Raw genomic sequence first — 20,865 nt, 5'->3', positions numbered from 1 at the left:
CAACATTAAATATTTATTAGTCTCTTTCCTAAATAATTGTTCAATTAAATTAATTACTATTTTTCATGTTCTGCAGAATGAAAATACTGCATTTCCAAAACTGTTTCTGTATCCTTAGGAGGAAAATAAAATTCTTCATCCTTGTGATAAAATCCAGTCCATGCTATTCAATTCAACAAACAAGTGCCTACTTTGTGCAAGATACTTTACTAGAAAGGGAAAATGTAAAGTTGAAATCAATCAGGAGTAAGGAGATGGAACTGAAATGATGAGACAGATGAACCAGTTGAAACTAGGAAGATAAGGAGTAATAGAAGGGAATAGAATGAATAAAATTGCAGTAATTTCAGTGGTTCTGTTTCTCCTTATCTCCTGCATGAAACAGGCATAGTGACTCTAGGATGCCATTAGAGCTTCTTTGTTGTTATAGAGGTTGTTACAAGATGGCATATTTTCCCCATCATATCTGCTATCAATCCCATTAATTATTTGGTTTTATGATTATAAATCTCATTTACAGTATTCCTGAGAAGTGTCTATCTTGCTTCTAATCAAACACCTTCAGTGATGAAGAATTCAGTATTCCTTTAAATTCTCGGTGAGGCACTCCATTATATTTGTAGTCAATTCTAATTGTTCATGTTAGAGCTAGAATGGATAGAGACCCATGGCCAGAGCTATGAAGCTCTGGGTTCAGGTGTGACCTAGGCAAGTCACTTAACTAGCGTAGGCCAGAACTTTTAAATTTTTTCCCCTCACAACCCCTTCAGCGTTTCTTAAACTGTGAGTCATGATCCCATGGTCATGACCCACAGTTTAAGAAACGTTGGAAAGGCAATCTTTAAGATTATAAATTGCAAAGAAGATAACAACTTGCATTGGTAGAGGGTGTTCTCTCATAGTGCCATATACAAATGAAATCACAGGCTAATCTCTACCATTGGGAAATGTTAGTTCTTTATATTGAAATTAAATAATTTTCTCTAATTTTCTCCCATTGTCTCTAAACAGAATATGTCTAATCTTTCTTCCACATGACTCCCCTTAAGGTAGTTGGAGATTGCTTTTCCCTTACATCTTTTCAGTTTATGAAGTTCCTCATGAGGCATGGTTTCTAGGTCCTTTGTCATCTGGTCACTTTTCTCAGGACACCCTACCACAAAGGCAACATTAAACAGGGCAACATGGCAAAAAAAGAAAAAGAACTGTTGTAAAACATAGGTCAGTGTGAGATGGTTTTGCCATTCTGGGAACAATTTGAATTTTTGTGGTAAAAGTCTCTAAAGTATTCCTTCCCTTTGGCCCAACAGCACCACTCTGAAGTTGACAAAAATAGAAGAAAAGGCCACATATTTACTGAAATATTCATAGAAACAAGTGAGGGTAGCATAAAACTAGACAGAAAATGGGTGATTATTGATTAGCTAATGGCTTGACATGGTATATGAATATAATGGAAGATAATGGTACTGTAAGTAGCAACAATTTAAGAATTCACAGGCGCCTGGGAACACTTGTATGAATTAATGTAGAAAAAAGAAAGAGATATACAAGATAACTTGAGAACAATAAATAAGTTGACTAAAATGGTGTAAAGGAAAACAACATTAAAAGATAATAGAATTCAGATTATTGTAATTTAGCTTAATTTTGATGATTTGTATGACAAAAACAATGGAGTATGTATGTAAAATGCTGCATACCCTGTCAGACATAGCTGATATCTCAGTTTATTTTATTTTGTTTCTCTTTGTTACAAGGGGAGACATATATTACAGGATAAAATATTTCTTAATCGGAAGGTATGGGTCAGGTTTGAAGCCAAATGCTATAGGCTACTCAGAAACCTCATGCTATATGCTATAGATGCTTTCTTCACAAGGAGAACGCATCAAAATAGTGAGAACTAAATAATGGAAAAGGAATGAAATTGACTGTTTTAAAGGACAGGAAATGTATTGGCCAGAATCAGCTGTATGTACTCAGACCATTAAAAGTTAAGTTTAAAAAAGCAGAGATGAAAATAAATTTCAAATTAGAATAAAAAATAGAAATGAGAAGACAGTTGTAAGAGCTTCACCTTGAACAGTATTCAAATCAGCTTTTCATGCCACTGAATTAGAAATGGGGAAAAAATGATATTGACCTTAATTATCACCACTTCCTAATAAGCAAAAGCAGTTTTCATCATAAGGACAACAAATTTAGCCAGCAAACACGTGATCCCCATGCTATTCAGAAAGACATAGCAGCCAAAGTCAACATCAGTTTATCATATAGACTCATTTAAATATATGACAGGAGGGATGGTAGAAATTTACTTGTTGTTGTTGTTGTGTTTGTCCTTTGTTCTTGAAGAGGACCACGACATCAAGATGATGACATGACTTGCAGTTGACTTTGATTTGAATGATGGAGGGCTGTGCAGTCAAATTATTCGTTTTATCTCCTGTGATCCTCTCACTTACTTGCTTGGTTAAGAATTCTGCAATTATCCATGGTTGTGATAAGTATCACATTGCCTGCCACTCTAATTTATTCATAACACGACCCTTTATTTCTAGGAGACACTTTTTGACTTTTTTTATTATTTTCTTTAAGATTCTTGACTTTTATTCCCCCAGTTAAAATTTATTGTTTCTAATTACATAAAGCAACTCTTTGGTGTTTTTATTGGTATGGCATTAAGTATGCAAATAAATTTAGTAGGATTTTTGTTTTAATTGTATTGGCTCTCCCCAACCACAAGCAACTAATGTCTTTCCATTTATTAACTCTCTCACTAGAGAGTGTTTCATAATTGTATTCATATAATTACTATGTGTGTCTTGGCAGGTGGATTTAATCAGTAAGAATTTATTTTGCATTCTGCATTTATTTTGAAAGACAACTGAGCCATCTCCAGTTGTCCTGATGAATCTCAGACCACTGGACCCAGATGTCTCTGGAGAAAGTGAGGGAATTTACTAACAGCATTTCAGAATACTCAAATGGATCTTTGATCATCTCACTTTTTAGTTCCCTAAAATCATGTAGATTGTAAACTCTCTGTACTACTCTGTACTATGCAAATCTTGTCCATGTTCTCTTAAAAATTTTCCACAAGAGCTCCATGCAACATGCTAATTTCTTTGCTTTTGCCCAACATCCAAAGGTACCAATGGAATACTGGTTGGCCTCTAGTCATCCCTTACTCTTGCCATGTTATCAATCCATCTTCTTTTCCCATTCTATAATTGCTCGAGGATGTCTTTTATTCCTTCTTTGGAATTTCCCATTAGTTATGTGTTTGACTTCTTAGTGACATGTAACAACACTGGTAAAATGTTAGAATTGAATAGGTGGGCTTTTGTTGTCATGGGAAGCTTCAGCTTAATAAAAGAGATATGTGGTTTCTTAAATTTGTCCAGCTCACTCTCTTAACTTGGAGCCTAGCTTATTGTCCTTCTATACCATCTGTCCTAGATATACATAGAAGTTCTACAGGATGTCTGTCCAAATTTTTGTTGACGTCTGGGCAATAGATATTCTTTGTTAATTTGCCCCTTCCTGTGTAGATGGACAGACTGAACTTGTTTGAACAATTATAGATCTCTACCAGGAGATTCTGCACTATTTTGTGGCTAGATAAAATCAATATAATGTTATCTTTAAACAGGAGCAGCTGAAGGATCTCATCATTTTCATCTACAGGGAATCTCTTTTCAACCTGAATTGTGCACTGGGTTTCCTCTATTATAGTGTATCATATAGTATATATAGTATAATATAGTATATTGTATACTTTTGGCAAGCATGTATCTCCCCATTTTATGCTTTGCCTGAGGCATGGTCATTGAATAGAGGTATTTCTCTTAGTTCTTCCCAAGGAGTCCTGAATGATCTTGATGTAGGAATGGGAGACACTTTGCTGTAAAAGAGTCTGTGAGGCTGTGTGTTTTTCTGCTGTGTCAGATGGCTTTTCTTTGGTAATCAACAAACAATAACAATGAAATCTTATATTCCCTACATCTTTCAGTTGTGTTAGTAAAGAAGCAGCATATAAAAAAAAAATCTACACAAATCTCTGCACTTTGTGTATATTACCAGCAAATTCAGAAGGAAGAGAGAAAAAGGAAATCTTTTCAGATATCAAGAGAGTGTTTAAAATAACAGGGATTCTACTCATAAAGATGAGTACAATTCTAAAACACTTTAAATATGTGAATAGAAATAATTGGAGAATTTTCAATTTCTGTTGTTTGGGTTGTGGCAATAAAATAAAATTGCAAGGCTGTCTACATTAATTTACAGTCAGTACAATACTTTCAAACTACCAGGGGATTATTTAATGGAATTAGACCAAATAATAACAAAATTCTTCCAGAAGAAGAAAAGGCCAAGAATTTCAAGGGAAAATAATGAAAAAAAATGAGAATAAAGAAGGCTAAGTCCAAAAATATACTATAGAGAAGTAATTATTAAAGCTATCTGACACTGATTTTTTAAAAACAGACAAATTCAGTGGAATAGGTTAGGGGCAGAAGCAGTTGAACATAGTAGCATGGTATTTGATAAACTGAAGGATTCCAACTACTTACGTAAAGATTCACAATTCAAGAAAAATTGCTGGGAAAACTGAAAAAACAGTCTGACAGAAATTAGGTTTAGACCACCATCTCATCATATACTACAATATTTAAATGTATATAAAAAGTCATGTCATAAACAAATTAGAAGAATAGAGGAGAAGATAAATTTTAGATAGAAGAACTTTGACCAATCAAGGTGATAAAAAGGATTACAGGAGATAAAATTGATCATTTTGATTACATAAAATTAATCATTTTGATTACATAAAATTAGTCGTTTTGATTACATAAAATTGAAAAGTTTAAAATCAGTGTAGTTAGAATTAAATGAATAAATGGGGGAAATATTTGCAGCAAATTTTTCTGATATAGCTCTGTTATCCAAAATATCTTGGAGATAGGAATTTACAAACAAGAATCATCTATCAGTAAATAGGTATAGGATATGAACATGTAGTTCTCAAGTTAGGAGAGGCAAGCTTGATCAACAGTTACAAGAAGAAATATTCCAAATCACTAATAATAGCAAATGCAAATTAAAACATCTTTGAGCTTCGACTTCAGTGCCATCAAATTGACAAGGATAACCAAAAAGGGAAAGTGACAGTTGATGGATAGACTATGGGAGCAACAGCACACTAATAAACACACTGCTGGGGGAGCTGTGAATTGGGCCAGTCATTGGAAAGCAGTTTGGTACAACACTCAAAAATCATTCAACTCTGCCAACTTTTGATCCAGCAGTACTGTTCCTAGAACATATACTCTAAAGGGATCCTTCCAAAAAAAGAGGAAGAATTCATTTGTTTTTTTAATTACGGTAACAGTTTTTCCTTCTCTATACAGACACAGCCACTACCCTAGTTCAGCCAGTTAAGTGCAGCTGGTGAATGGCTTAACAGTTGATGATATATTAATGTAATAGAATATGATTAAAATAGTTAATTTTCATGTAGCACTTTAAGGTTTGCAAAGTTCTTTACAAATGTCCCATTTGATTCTTATAACCATCCTGGGAGGTAGGTGCTGTTATTATCATCTCCATTTTATAAAATGAGACAGACAGGGATTAAGTGATTTACCCAGGGTCATTCTGCTAGTAAGTGTCTGATGCTGGATTAGAATTTGGATTTTCCTGACTCCATGCCTAACAAACACTTTCTACTCTGCCACATCCTTCACTCTCACCTAACTCGTTCTATATCAATACATTTCCTTTATGTTAGCTCTGATATCACTTTCAGTGAATCAAGAAGCATTCCGTCTGACTTTGTACTCTCACCATCTCCTTGTCATCTGCTGCTATACACACATCTTACTGCCCCCATTCCTCTTGCTTTCCACTTCTTGTTCTGGTAATATTAAGTATTTCTGAAAGTGGCACATCATTTAATTCACCATCCCTGGGACTTCCGAAACCAAAACACTGTTCCCTGGCCACCATGCCTTCATATGTGTTGTTTCCCTCAACTAAAATGTAAGTTCTTTGAGTGTGAGAACTGTCTTGTATTGGTAATTTTAGAGTTTAGAATAGTGCTTGACATATGATAAATGCTTAATAATTTCATTACATCAGATTTTTTCCACATGAACTACTCTAAAACTATGTTTTGTCCATCTTGAACTTGTACATTTAGATGATGTTAAGGAGAAACTTAGGTTCAAGAACTAATAGTGTGAGAGTAATTTTGTTCACAGAACTTGAGAGAATTTTACTTTGCTGGTGTGAAAAGTATGATAGCCTTATATTCAATCCCACATTGAATTTTGAACAAATGGCATTGAGAGATATTTCAAATGTAGTATTGCATTGTCTTCAAGTTAGGATGGTGGTATTCTCTCAACTCATTTTTTAATGCTGTTTTGTTAAAAAAAAAAAAGTGCTTGGTTAATTATGTTTGTTTTTCCTAGCCTAGGAAAACAACTTTCTCCTTAAAATCTCCTGGTATAAGGCCACATGCTGGCAGACATGGCTCTACTTCAGGCACTTTACGAGGTCACCCAACACCATTAGAAAGAGAACCATGTAAAATAAGCTTCAGTCGGATAAACGAGGCTGAGCATGAATCAGCAGCATCAGCACCAACCTCTCCAAATACGCCATCTACTCCACCAGTCTCTGCTTCTTCAGACCTTAGTGTATTTTTAGAGATAGATCTTAACAGTTCTTGTGGTAAGTATTGTTAATAGACACTCGGAAAAAAATTCTTTTACCAGCAACTTGACATATTCCATTTTATTTAGAAACTAAAAGATGAATATAGTATTTTGAAAAGTAGAATCAAAATGTTTTAAAAGTTAGTGATTATTACAGGAATGAAAAACTTGCTTTTATAAAGAAGTTTATGCATATTAGAAAATTTAAATTGAGGAAACTGAATGTTTACAAAAACATCTTATAAAATTCCAACGTAGTTTGAACTAATCTTATAAACTTAGTACATTATTTGTCTAATTTATATAAATTACTGTATATAAAAGTGAAGTGTCTATATTATACTCCTTAACTGTGGTTATATTCCAGAGCACCGTCTTAAGTCCTGTTCTCTTTTCCACTTGGTAACCTCATCAGCTTTAATGAGTTGAATTATCTACTTCTAGATCTATATATCCTGTCCTATAGTCTCTCCTGGTCTCTAATCCCACATCACCAATTGCTTAGAGAACATCATAAACTGGATGTACCCTAAGCATCTCAAACTTAACATGTCCAAAACAGAATTCATTGTCTCTCCCCCAAATAAACCCACTGCTTTGTTGAGCTTCCTTATTACTATTTAAGCACTAACCATCAACCCAGTTATCCAGTTGACAACTCTATTGTCACACTCAACTGTCCACTCTCACTCACTCCACATATCCAGTCACTTGCCAAATTTTGCTACTTAATGCCTTCACACAATCTCTCACATAATTTCCTTGCTCTATACAGTCACTACCTTAGTTCAATCAGTTAATTGAAGATTCATTTAGCAGTTACTATACCAGGCACTGTACTAAATGCTAGGGATACAAACAAAAGGCAAAAGTAATTTGTACAAGAAATTAAAATTACATTAAAATTGCAAAGACAATAGATACATATAAAATATTTACAGAGTAGATGGAAGGTAAAGGAGACACTCTATGACAATGGGAACATTGGCCTCCTGTAGAAAATTGCATTTGAGCTGAGTCCTAAAGGAAGCTTTGCAGAAATGAGGAGATAATAGATTCCAGGCAGGAGGGATAGCCAGTCCAAAGACACAGGAATGGAGTGTCATCTGTGAAGAGTCACAAGGAGAAGAATATGGCTAGACTGTAGAGTGTGTGGACAGAAATAAGACACGAGGACTATAAAGGTAGGAAAGGGTCAGGTGGTGAAGGGCTTTAAAAACAAAATGTAGGACTTTATGTTTGATCTTGGGAGTAACAGGGAGACACTGAAGTTTATCAGATAGGGAATAGGGATGAGATCTGGGCTACAGGAAAATTACCATGGCACCCTTTTGGTAGATGGGTTAGAGTCAAGAGAGAATTAAGAAAGGAGACCGATTAGATATTTATTGCACTGTGCCATTTTAAAAGAAAAAAGAACTAAAACTAGTTGTGTGAGTGAGAAGAATGAGGCCTGTATGAGAGATATGGAAAAAGAAAGGACAAGATTTGGCAATTGATTGGATATGTGGAATAAGTGAAAGTGAGGAGATCAAGGAAGATGCAGAGGTGGTAAACTGAGGTCAAGAGCATGGCGGGTCCCTAAGCAGTAAAAGGGAAGTTCAGTAGAAGGATATTTTTTTGGGGGGGGGGGGGGAGTGAAAAGTGAATAATCATAGTTTTTGTTCAATGATGTTGAATTTGGAATGCCTCCATGACATCCATTTTGTAATGATATCAATTAGTGAGTTGGTGATGATATCAGTTAGTGATGATATCAGTTAGTGTAATGATATCAATTAGTTAGTTAAACTAATTCATTAACCTTTAGAAATGAGAGTTTACTAAAGTGGTGTAGTAAAAATGATTGGTACAAAACATTCCCAAAGTGAGAACATACTCTCTCACAAGTATAGACAAAGTCCAGGGGAAAGTGATCTCAAACTTAGAGCACATGGAAAAGGGGGAAACTCAAAGCTCCTGGAAGCCCTTTTCTCTCCTTCATGGGGCTTTCGTGTTGTTCTCCTTGGGTGTGGTACAGAGAGTGAGAAGAGAGGAAGTGGAGGCATCAAATATACTGGATTTTTTTCAAAGCCTTTAGCTGAGAAGGAGAGGGCAGAAATAGGATGACAGTGGAAATGATAAGGTCTAGTGAGACTTTTTTAAAAGATAGGGGAAACTTGGGCATGATTGTAAGCAGCAGGGAAGAAACCAGAGGATAGAGAAAGACAGAAGATTAGAGAATGAAGATGTTAGTAAGGTCAATGTGCTAAAAGGAAGGGATGGGATCAAGGGTACATGTAAGAGGACTGGTCTTGGCCTGGAAAAGGGCCAGCTCTTTTTCAGAGGCTGAGGTGAAGCAGAAGTTAATTGGACATTAATATTAGAGCAGAGGTTCTTGACATTTTTCTGTGTCATGATGCCCTTTGGCAGTCTAGTGAAGCCTGGATACCTTCTCAGAATAACATTTTTAAATGCATAAAATAAAATATTTAGGAGTTAAGTTCTAGCTCACTCTTTCAGAGCTAGACAGGTCACATCTGCCCCTTATGGTTCTAAGGCACCCTGGGTACTTTCCAGGAAGAGGGGTACTGCTTCTATAATGCCATTGGGTCAAGTCCTCATTGGCCACATTCCCTCTGAGTAGCACCAGTGAGTTCCACTTAGCTATCAATTAACTTTTAGAGAGGGATATTTATTTTGAAGATGTAACAAGAACAGAAGTTTCCTTCCAGCATCTCAGGGACACATTTTCCTGTGTAGCACTTTGAGAAGAGCAGGCTCACTCTTTTTTTCTTTTTTTTTTTTTTGTGCTTAATAGTATTTTTTTTTCCAATTACATGTAAAGATAGTTTTCAACATTTATTTTTGTAAGATTTTGAGTTCCAAATTTTTCTCCTTCCCTCCCCAAACCAGCAAGCAGCCTGATATAGGTTAGACGTATACAATCATGTTAAACATATTTCCACATTAGTCATGTTGTAAAAGAAGAAACAGAACAAAAGGGAAAAATCATGAGAAAGAAAAAAACAAAAAAAAAGTGAAAATAGTCTGCTTCCATCTACATTCAGACTCATAGTTTTTTTTTCTGGATGTAGATAGCATTTTCTATCATGAGACCTGTTTTTCTGCAATCTGCTGAGCAGGCTTACTCTTAACACAGTTCCTCCATAACTTTGGTTCTACCCAAGTTCACCTTCATATGTGGCATAACTGCCAGCTGAATCCTTAACTCAGTTCCTCCAGAGGCTGGGTCTCTCCATGCTCCTGAGGGCTTTTCACAGTGCTGTGTGGCCTCAGAAAGAAGAAAAGCCCAAGGCCTCTCTCTTTACAGCATTGCCTTTCAGTGGATGCCATAAGTGATGGAGTCATAGAGATTCCCCAAGAATGCAGCTGAAAAGGAGGAGTGAAGAAAGGTGATGGAAGGCACAGCCAATCAGAATTTCCCATTCACCACAGAGTAGGCCTACCAGAACTAGTTTCTGTGCATACTTCACTCTCCTTACACATCTTCATGACTCTCCCACAAGCAGACTTCCTTACCTCTTGATTTGGAGAGGCCATCTAAGGCACTCAGCATCTGTGCCAGACCCTCATAACAAATAAATAGAACTGCAGCTAATTACATTAAAATAAAATTATCAAAACATTTAAAAACAAACTCACTGATCCCAGGATAAGAACATTTTTATTCAAGGGATATAAAATGTGAATGAGGAGAGAAGAGGGAGCTAGCAATGAATGACCTCAATTTTTTTCTGTGAAATATGACATGAGGTTCTAAACTGAGAGAATGGGGGGAGGACTTCCCTGGAATGTCTGAGGAGAGAAGAATTGGAACAGGTATTGCTATGGTAAATGGGACAGTTATCCTTATCACCTCTCACCTGCACTATTGAAATAGTATCCTAAATTAATTGTTTTTTCTGCCTCAAGTCTTTCCACACTCTAAGCTGTCCTCCACACCCTTGCCAAGTTATTTTCCTAAATTATAGGTCTGATCATGTCTCTCCTACTCAGTAAACTCTCTGTCTCCTCTAGATCAAACAAATCTCATGTCATTCAAAACCTTCCACATAAGGCACGTTACTCCCCTTTATACCCTTTAAGCCCTGATCATCCTGGAATTTTTATTGTTGATTACATACAAACTCTTATCTCTGTGCCTGTGCACTTTGCTATCTCCTGGATGCCAGAGTTGACTCCCCCCTCTTCTCATCCCCGTCGTTGTTTCCTTCAATTCTAGCTAAAGTACCACCTTCTATTTGATGCCTCTCTTGATTCCTCCTCAAAAATTGCCTTGTTATTTTGTGTGTGTTTATATGTATATAATCACATATACACGTGTGCATATGCACATGTGCATATGCATGTGTGCGCTCATATCTGTGTCCTGTGCATGTGTTTGTATATATGAATGTATATATACACATGTGCTTGTGTAACTTGTCTCTTCAATAGAATGTGAAGTCACTTTTGTTTTCATATCTTCAGTGCTCAGCATAGTGTCTAGCATAGTAGAGGTTCTGAATAAGTGCTTCTTGATGTCTGTTGTTCGTTTGAGATATTAAACTTCTTAAAGATATATCTATTTTCCTACTTTCAATTTTTTTTCTCATTGTAACAGGAAGCAACAGCATCTTTGCTCCAGTGGTCTTACCACATTCAAGTGAGTATATATATACATGCTCACACCTCCACCATATCCTGGAGTAATCTAAATATTTTCATATTTTAAATATGGTATTACATACCCTAAAAGGTTAAATCAATGTGGTTATAGAAGTAAATCTGTTCATTTGGATTATAATATTTGTATTTAAAAGTTTTAAAAAAATATAGTTCAAAGTGTACGTAGAAAAACAGGTAAAAAATGAATGAAAATTCATTGCATACAACTAACTGTACCCCATTCATCTACTGATAGATATTATGTTCATGTTAAATTTTCCTAGCATTATACCAACTATGAGTTGCATAAAAGTGAATCAACTATATCCACAAGGAAATATAAGATTAGAAAGGAAAATGGGCCAGGTGTTAGCAAGTGAGAGGAAAAAACAGGTGGCCAGCCAGAATTCTGTACTGGTAACAATAAAATGTGTTCTAGAGGTACCACATCAGGTACACTTATGGAAGGATATGGACAAGAATTTTACAAAATGTGAAGGAATGAATGGAGTGCAGTCTGCACTGGTGAAGGGAATATTAACGTTTATGAGAACTGTCAAAGTAACAACATATGCCTACTTCACAAATTCATTCTAGTGTATATTTATAAATTGGTTGTTTTGGAAATGAGAATATGTTTACCCACAGCAGAAACAAGATTTTAAATGGTGGTTAAGTTTTATCCCGTTTGTCCACAAATGCTTATTTAATTGGGATCATATAAATTATTGCTGAAATGGAGTAACAATTTGCCATTTATAACTTCATCACCATTTATGACATTGTTTTTATAGGGAAATCTCTCTTGAGGTCAGCTTGATATATTTGGAAACCCACTGTCTTCCAAATATTTTATGGGTATTTGTGCCATACCACTACCCCCTGCCCAGTGGTAGTGACTGAAAAGCAAAACAAAAGAAACCCAAGTACTCTGGAAATAATACTTATTTTCTGGGAAGAGTCTGGGAAGAGTCTGGGACTCATTATTGAAGGGCTTTTTGGATATAATTTATAATGAGAAAATGACAAGCTCTTAAATTTATAATCAGTGTTGCATAGCACTATTTTGAATTTTGTCCATATGTTAAATTTTTTACATCATGGTAAATAAAACTTGTGATATACCTTCATTAACAAATAACAGTAATGTATTTCAGGCTTTTTTAAAATTTAAAATTAATGTTTTAAGAATATAATTTTCTTCCCTCATTATTTGTGGCTAAGTTAATATTTTCCTCTTTTTTAGAATCTTTCTTCAGTTCATGTGGTAGTTTACATAAATTAACTGAAGAGCCAGTGGTTCCTCCTCCTCTCCCTCCTCGTAAAAAATTTGATCAAGATGTTTCAACTTCCAAGGTATTCAACATCATTTTGGTTTTCAACACATTGCTAATACAGAGAGAGCTAATACAGAGCTTGCTCTAGACCTTCTCTTTTCTCTTCAAGCCTTCCAGACCACCCCTTCTCCCTCCCTTTCAGCTGAAGATCTTGCTTCGGTACTTACTCAGAAAATATAGACCAGTTGCCATGCGCTCTCTTTGCAGTATCTCAGCACCTTCTAATCCCTTGATGATAGCCCTCATTTTCTCCTTGTTTACTTAAGTCTCTGTTTTGAACAGGTGAATCATCTTCCCTCTAAGACTAACATTGTTCCTCTCCTCCTCTCCCCTCCCTTGTTCTTTCTGTCTATACACATTTATATATGTGTATTATATATGTATATATTTGTGTGTGTGTGTGTGTGTGTGTGTGTGTGTGTGTGTGTGAGTGTGATCTCCAGTTCCTCTGTATATACTGCCTTTTTCCCTGCTGCCTACAAACATGCCTAAGTCTCTTGAATTTCTTAAGGGAAAACAACAATGCAAACCTGTGCTAGACCATTCCATGCCCTCAGGCTGCTCTCTTCCCTATCAAAGACAGAATGCTAGAAAAAGCTATTTATACCTGTTGTTTTCGCATCTTCTCCTCTTGCCTGGCTTTTCAACTCTTTGTAATCTGGCTTTTGTCTTCATCACTCAGGTAAGAACCCTTCCCTCCAAAGTTACCAGTAATTTCTTAATTGCCAGATCTAATAACCTTTTTTCACTTGTAATACTTTTTGACATCTCTGCAACATTTGACACAGTTGGACCACTTCTTCATGTACAACTTTAACTTTATCCTCTCTGGATATTTATGCCCTCTTGCTTCTTTTCCTGTCTTTCTCAGTCTCTTTTTTTATTAAAACTTGTTTTATTTTTTTTCTCAGCTCCTTTACTGGTTCACCATCAGTTTCATGCCCCAAAACTGAGAGTATAGCCACAAAGTCTGTCCTAGGTCCTATTCTGTTCTTTCTCTGCGTTCTTATACTTTGTGCCAGCTTGGCTGTAGGGTATGGGAAGGGTGGGGGAGTATTGTATAAAATTGAAAAAGGTCAGTTTGAGCTAGCTTATGAAAGACTTTGGAAGCTAAAGTGATAAGTCTATATTTGATGGCAGCTGGTAGCATCAACTCCTGTGGATTCAGTTATCATCTTTATGAAAGTGACTCCAAAATCTATATATCTAGCCCTTGCCTATTCCCTGACCTTCAGCCTCACATCTCCATGTTCCCATTGGATATTTCAGACTGAATGTGCCAAGAGAAGACAGGTTCGACAGCACTGATAATCTTAAATTCAACAAGTCCAAATTTGAACTCATAATCTTTCTCTTCAAACCCACCCCACTTCTAAACTTCCCCATTTATTTTGAGGGTACCTTCATTTGCCCCACAAAACCTTGGTATCATCTTCAGTTCCTCATTTTTGTTGACCCACATATTTATCCACTTGCCAAATTTGGTTGGTACATCCTCCGTAATATTTCTTGCATCTTTTCCCTTCTTCCTACCAACATGGCCACCAGAGTGGTTCAAGGCCTCCTTACTGTTGGACTCCTGGACTATTGCAATAACTTCCTTATCATTCTCCCTGCCTCTGGTCTCTCACCTTTCCTAAAGCCTAGGTCTAACCACAGCACTCCTTGTTTCCATAAACTCCAGAGACTCCATAATCAAATATAAGCTTATCACTTCAGTTTCTAAAACCCTTTGTAACTTAGCCCCACCTGACCTTTTCCAATTCCCTGGGCAGCCAAGTTAGGCTTCTGGCTTTTTTCCTTCCATTTCTCAGTTCTGTGCCTTGTTTCTAGATTGTATCCCCATCTCACCTCTTTTGTTTCTTTCAAAACTTTGCTCAGTTATCATTTACTCTGTCAAAGGTGTCAGATACTGTAGTACTCCCTAACGCTGCGTGAACCGGATTAAAATGTAACTGGGAAATATATAGCAAAATAAATAAAAATACAGTAAAATATAGAAAACATTGCATTTCAAAACTAAGTCAACATGTGACCACAGGACTGCTTATGTATGGATCAGTGGCACCCATTTCTATTTGAGTTTGACTTCACTGTTATAAGAAGTGGATTCCCCAATCCCTTCAGCTATGTTAAGTATTCTGCTTCAGAAATATTTACTTTATATATATTTACATGTATATTTTGTATATATAGATATTCATGTACAGATTATTTCCCCAATAAGACATAAACTCCTCAAGATTTCATTTTTGTCTTCGTACCTTTTCTCGTACTGTCTCACGTACCTGTAATGCTGTCTGTCCTTGTCTCTGACTTCCTTTGAGACTGAGCTCAAACGCCACCTTCTCTTTTCTTCTTCCTCCTGACTATTAGTTCTTTCCCTCTGAAACTGCCTCCAGTTTATCCTATATATACCTTGTATGTCCATAGTTGTTTGCATATTTCCCTCTCCTCGAGGCAGGGGCCCTGTTTTTGCCTTTCTTTGTGCTTAGCACAGTGCCTCACTTGTAGTGAAGTGCTTAATAAATGTCTGTTGACTGACTGTATATTGTCAGTTATGGTTTTAAGAGTTTATTAACTCTTAAGTACTGCGGTTATAACCCTAAAGCCTTCGAGTTTGGCTAAGAAATCCACTTTCATAGATGCCCCTCCTCACCCTCCACTAGAACTTGTCAACCACAACCCAGCTCCCTTCCCAGAAATATTTGAAGACCTACTCACTTCTGCAGAATTAACTGGCCACAACTTGGTGTTCTCAGCTGACAATCTCCTGACTCCCAAAAGGATGTGACTCCTATAGATTAGAGAGATAAAGAAGGCTTGAGTTATAAAAATTTCACCATCATAACTCATAATAATAGGAGATAACTAGTAGCAGAACCCTGGACTTTGTCATCTCTTAAGACCCTTTCCTTTTCTTAAATTCTGTGTATTATGTTTGTTCGTGTGGTGTTTGTGTGAGAAAAATTACCTAGAATTAAGTTCACATCAGTTCACAGTCTTCTGATATGAGTCAAGATAGTTGGACATAAGGTTATATATTCTAAGATTTGTAAGCCACATAGGAAAACCTGTTATTTTTATCCTGAAAGATAATCATAAATGTGATGTTTAAACCACATTTTAGGAAGAGGAAAGGAAGGCTAGGAAGGGACTAGAAGTCTAGACCTGTGATATCATTGCATAAAACCATATTCTATCACATTTTAATTACAGAAACAGAAATTATCTTTTGAAGTTTTTTTCTGTATAGTAAAGATATTGTAAGTACTCTGATCAACAAGTACAATGACTTCACATTTTTTTTTTTTAACTTTTGAGGGAAACTTGAAGTATGATGATGATCCTCCTGCTATTCCACCAAGGCAGCCGCCACCTCCAAAGATAAAGCCTCGAGTTCCTGCTTACAGTGGTCCATTTGAAGGGCCTTTGCCTAGCCCACCACCACCACCTCCACGAGACCCTCTCCCTGAGACCCCTCCACCAGTACCGCTTCGGCCTCCTGAACATTTCATAAACTATCCGTTTAATCTTCAGCCACCGCCAATAGGACATACTCACAGAGATCCGGATTGGTTCCGGGAAGCCAGTACATGTCCAAACTCACCAAATACTCCTCCAAGCACGCCTTCTCCAAGGGTGCCACGTCGCTGTGTGCTCAGTTCTAGTCAAAATAATCTTGCTTATTCTCAAGCTCCCCCTATCCCACCAAGACAGAATTCAAGCCCTCACTTACCAAAACTGCCACCAAAGACTTACAAAAGAGATCTTTGTCAGCCTCCTATGTACAGATTGTCATTGTTAGAAAATGCGGAAACTCCTCAGTGACCTTAGCCATATTTAGTCATTGACACTGGAATAGTATTTGTAAAGTTCCTTTTTTATTTATTCAAAACAAGGCAAGGTATTTTAGTAGTTTTGCAAATAATTCTCTTATATAATTGCTTACTGATGAAATAAGCTTTTAAAAATTGGGAAAATAAAATTGTCTTAAAATACACAAGTCCTTCAGCATTACCCTCAGGTGATTAGTAGCATTATTGTGTCTTGGATCCTCAGTGCTAGCAATGATCAGGCCAGTATAAAAAATTTGTATTTTGCAGTGTCTTTACATTAAATTAGTTTAACCATTGTTTGCAATGGAGAAAAAGAGTCGGTGCATTTATGGAATTTTTCAAATTTGACTTCTAGAGGCCTTTTTAAGAAAATGAATTTACACAAGTATAGGGATGTAGTGTTATGCCTTTTTAAACTTTTTGGCCACTCACTTTCTAGTTTTATCTATATCTAGGAAAGTTGTGAATAACACCTACATGTTCTCAAACTCTTGAATGTCATGTCTTAAATGCCATTTTTGCTGTTGATGACTAAAAAAAAAAGAAAAATGGAATGAAAATCAAAACAGAGATATCACAATGCACTGCTTTTATTGTTTTGGCAGAGTGTAAACAAAGATTGACCAGCCCATTGTGGGGGGTGGCAAGGGAGGGTACAAAAGCCTGTGTATCTTTAGCATGAATCTTTTTCAGATGTGCCTTTTTGTTTTGTCAGGCAGATGTCTTTAGATAATGAGTTGCCTGCTGTTTTGGAGAACAAAGTTAATATGCCATGTATGTACAATTTTGTTTATATTGTATATTTACAGACAATGCTAATAACCTATATAAATTTAAGTGACTCAAGGCCTATAATTCAGTCTGCTACTTTGCAAATTCATACCATTCAAAGGAAAGTTTTCAGTGGAATAGCAATCATGTCTTGCTTTCAAAACCTAATGACCTATTCTCTGAATCTCATTGCATTTATTGTAATTTTTAAAAATCCTTTTTGAAGATTGGTAGTATTTAAGTCACCTTTATTAAACTTTTAAAACAGAAAAGTAAGTAAAACTTTTCTTTTACTGTTTTGACTACCTTGTTCAAATTGGTGAATGAATCTGTTTAAATGGTAGAACTACTGTAGCAGCACTTGTAAAGTGGCCAAAAGCCACATTTTATTTACTGATCTGTGGTCTTTTACTGTGCTTTGTATCAGAGTTCTTAACAAGATTAATAAATCACCTCAGTCTTAATTTTTCAGAGATTTTAAAAATGTCTTTTCTTCATAAAGATGGGTGAGACAAAAGGGAGAATAGTTTTGTAAGTACTGTACTATAAGAAGTTGTCATTAGTAATTTTGTTATTCAAATTACATAATATTGGTGAAATTAATGATTTTTTTAGTTGACAAAGTCTTTTTTTTCCTCAAAGATGGAAAGTTCCAATATCTAGGTTTGTTTTTGTTTTAGCAAACAAAATCAGATGCACTGTTTGGAAAAGTTTAAACAAAAGTAGATGATTATATATTTCCTTTGGTGGGACACTGATGGTAAGATAGAAGATTTAGTTTTGGAATCAGAGACCTTCAGTTCAAGTTACAGTTTCCCCCACCTGTATAACCCTGAGTATATCACTTAACTTCTCTGGGCCTGAGTTTCCTCATCTGTCAAAATGAGGATGTACTACTACATAATCTCCCAGTTCCTTTCCATTCTGTACATATAATTTTAGAAATTTGGCACTTAAAGAGAGAAAATTACTTCTGTAGTATCTTAGATCTCAGTCAAGTCAGCCCTTGCCAATCAATCAGTATTTGTTAAGCTACCTACTGTGTGCTAAGGGATAGAGATATAAAGATAGAAAAGAAGCAGTCTTTGCCTTGAAGTAGTTAATATTCTGTCAAGGGAAACAACATGGACATATATAAGTATATACAAAAGAAATATATAAATACAAGGTAATTTTTGGAGGAGAGATACTAAGCATTGGGATCAGAAAGGGCCTTACATACATAGTAAGTGGCATTTAAACTGAACTTTGAAGGAAACTAGGGGTTCTAGGAAGTGGAGGTGAGGAGGGTGTGCATTGCAGACACAGGGAAGTCATACACAAAGTCATAGAAATGGGAGATGGAGTATATGAATAACAACAAGAAGACTAGTTTGGCTAGATTGTAGAATGTGGGAAAGTGAGCAGTGTATAAAAAGACTATAAAGGTAGATTGGAATGAGATTGTGAAAGAGACTTTTAAGTGTCCAACAAGTTTTATTTAATAAGATGCCACTGGAGTTTATTGAATAGGGGAGTGAACTTGGCATTTGTTTAGAAGATGGATAAAAAATATGAAAGAAAAAATATGAAAGTCAGGGACCAATTAGGAGGCTTATTGAAATAGTGCAGGAGAGAAGTGATGAGATTCTAAAGTAATGGCCATGAAAGCAGAAAGGAAGGAACAGATGAAAAGGATGTAGTGGAGATAGAAATGACAAGATTTACCAAGTAGAAATGCCTTAACAAAAATCTTACCAAATTCATGCCAAGAGAATATTAGCTTTATACCATGTACTCACTTCCAGGTTATGATCCCATCTTTTCCAATGACTTTAGTATCTGGTTCCTGGTTCTCCTCTGCCCATCCTTTAGTCTGTCATCTTCTTAGGGGATTTCAGTAAGTAAGTTGACACCTGACTACATAATTCTGAAACTTTCTTATCCCCAGGGACATCTTTCTTTATTACACATTAGTTACACACCACCATGACCATACTTTATATCTGGACTATCTTTTCTTTTGATCATGGCTTTCAGGTAGTCCAATAATTCTTGTTATCTCTTCTTGATCTATTTTCCAGAGTCAGTTGTTTTTCTAATGAGATATTTCACATTTTCTTTTATTTTTTCATTCTTTTGATTTTATTTTATTATTTCTTGATATCTCATTGAGTCATTAGCTTCCATTTCATCAGTTCTAATTTTTAAGAAATCATTTTCTTCAGTGAAGTTTTGTACCTCCTTTCCTATTCCCACAGAATTCGAGGGGCTAATTATGATTTTTAAGGAATTATTCAGTGTTTTTTGTGCCTCATTTACCAAACTGTTTTGTTTTGTTTTTTTTTATAGTCAGTCTTAACACCTCTTCTCTCCCAAACTTTTCTTTGGAGTCTCCCAAACACTGAGCTAGCTCTTGCAACGTGTGCATCAACCTTATTGTCAATGTGTATATCCCTGGAAAGTACACTTCCAAGGTAAGTGAACTTATCCACAACATTCAAAATCTCTCCATGGGTTATAACCTATGGTTCCACATATGGATGGTATGGTGGTGGCTGACGGAGCACCTGTGTTTTCTTGGTGTTAATTATTAGGCCAAAATTAGTGCAGGCAGCAAAGAATTGATTCATACTTTGTTGCATTCCAGCTTCAGAGGCTGCACTGAGTGTGCAATCATTTGCAAACAGAAAATCGTGCACCAGCGCTCTCTCCACTTTGGCCTTGGCTTGTAGCCTTTTAAAATTGAAGAACTTACCATCAGTACAGTAGTTGACCTCGATGCCATGTTCATCCTCATTGAAAGCATTTGTCAGCATGGCTAAAAACATCATGCTAAAAAGTATGGGAACAAGCACACACCCTGGTTTCACTCCACTGGTGACTGGGAAAGCATGAGAGCATTGTCCATTATCCAGAACCCGAGCAAACATGCCATCACGAAATTGATGTACAGTATTAGAAGAGGTATTAGACTGACTACCAAATTGAAGGTCTACAGAGCCGTTGTGCTGACCTCATTGTTGTATGCCTGTGAAACATGAGCAGTCTACCAGTGCCATGCCAGGAAACTGAATCGCTTCCATTTAAACTGTCTTAGGAAGATTCTGAGGATCATCTGACAGGATAAGGTACCAGACACTGAAGTCCTTGCTCAAACTAAATTGCCAGGCATTCAAATTATGCTTCAGAGAGTGCAACTCCAATGGGCTGGCCATGTTATTCAAATGCAAAATGTATGTTTGCCAAAAAGACTATTTTATGGATAACTCACATGGGGCAGGTGATCACTTGGCCAGCAGAAGTGATACAAGAATGTTCTCAAGGTCTCTCTCAAGAACTTTGGATTTGACTGTGCACTGGGAGTCACTGGCAGGACCACTCAGCATGGCGTGCCTGCATCAGAAAGGGTGCTATACTCTTTGAGCAAAGCAGAATTGAGACAACACAAAGTAAATGTAGGATGCACAAATTTGGGATATCTACCCCATATATTCACATGGACTATCTGTGCCCAACCTGTGATAGAGCATTCCGAGCTCATATTGGTCTGATCAGCCA

General features: G+C 36.3%; 1 protein-coding gene across 1 annotated transcript in view; it reads left to right on the top strand.

The window, feature by feature from the left end:
• SOS2 (SOS Ras/Rho guanine nucleotide exchange factor 2) overlaps positions 1-17,796 on the top strand; it is a 125,465-nt gene extending 107,669 nt beyond the window's left edge. The window contains exons 20-23 of the mRNA XM_072629785.1: positions 6,483-6,744; positions 11,335-11,376; positions 12,625-12,734; positions 16,040-17,796. Of these exons, the coding sequence (XP_072485886.1) occupies positions 6,483-6,744; positions 11,335-11,376; positions 12,625-12,734; positions 16,040-16,546 (921 nt within the window). The 3' untranslated portion in view covers positions 16,547-17,796. The remainder of the gene's footprint in view (positions 1-6,482; positions 6,745-11,334; positions 11,377-12,624; positions 12,735-16,039) is intronic.
• The last annotated feature ends 3,069 nt before the right edge of the window (positions 17,797-20,865 follow it).

The sequence above is a fragment of the Notamacropus eugenii genome, chromosome 1 (assembly GCF_028372415.1).
Source record: "Notamacropus eugenii isolate mMacEug1 chromosome 1, mMacEug1.pri_v2, whole genome shotgun sequence".
Taxonomy (NCBI): Eukaryota; Metazoa; Chordata; class Mammalia; order Diprotodontia; family Macropodidae; genus Notamacropus; species Notamacropus eugenii.
The sequence above is the reverse complement of the archived record's forward strand: the minus strand, read 5'-3'. Positions and strand labels throughout refer to the sequence as shown.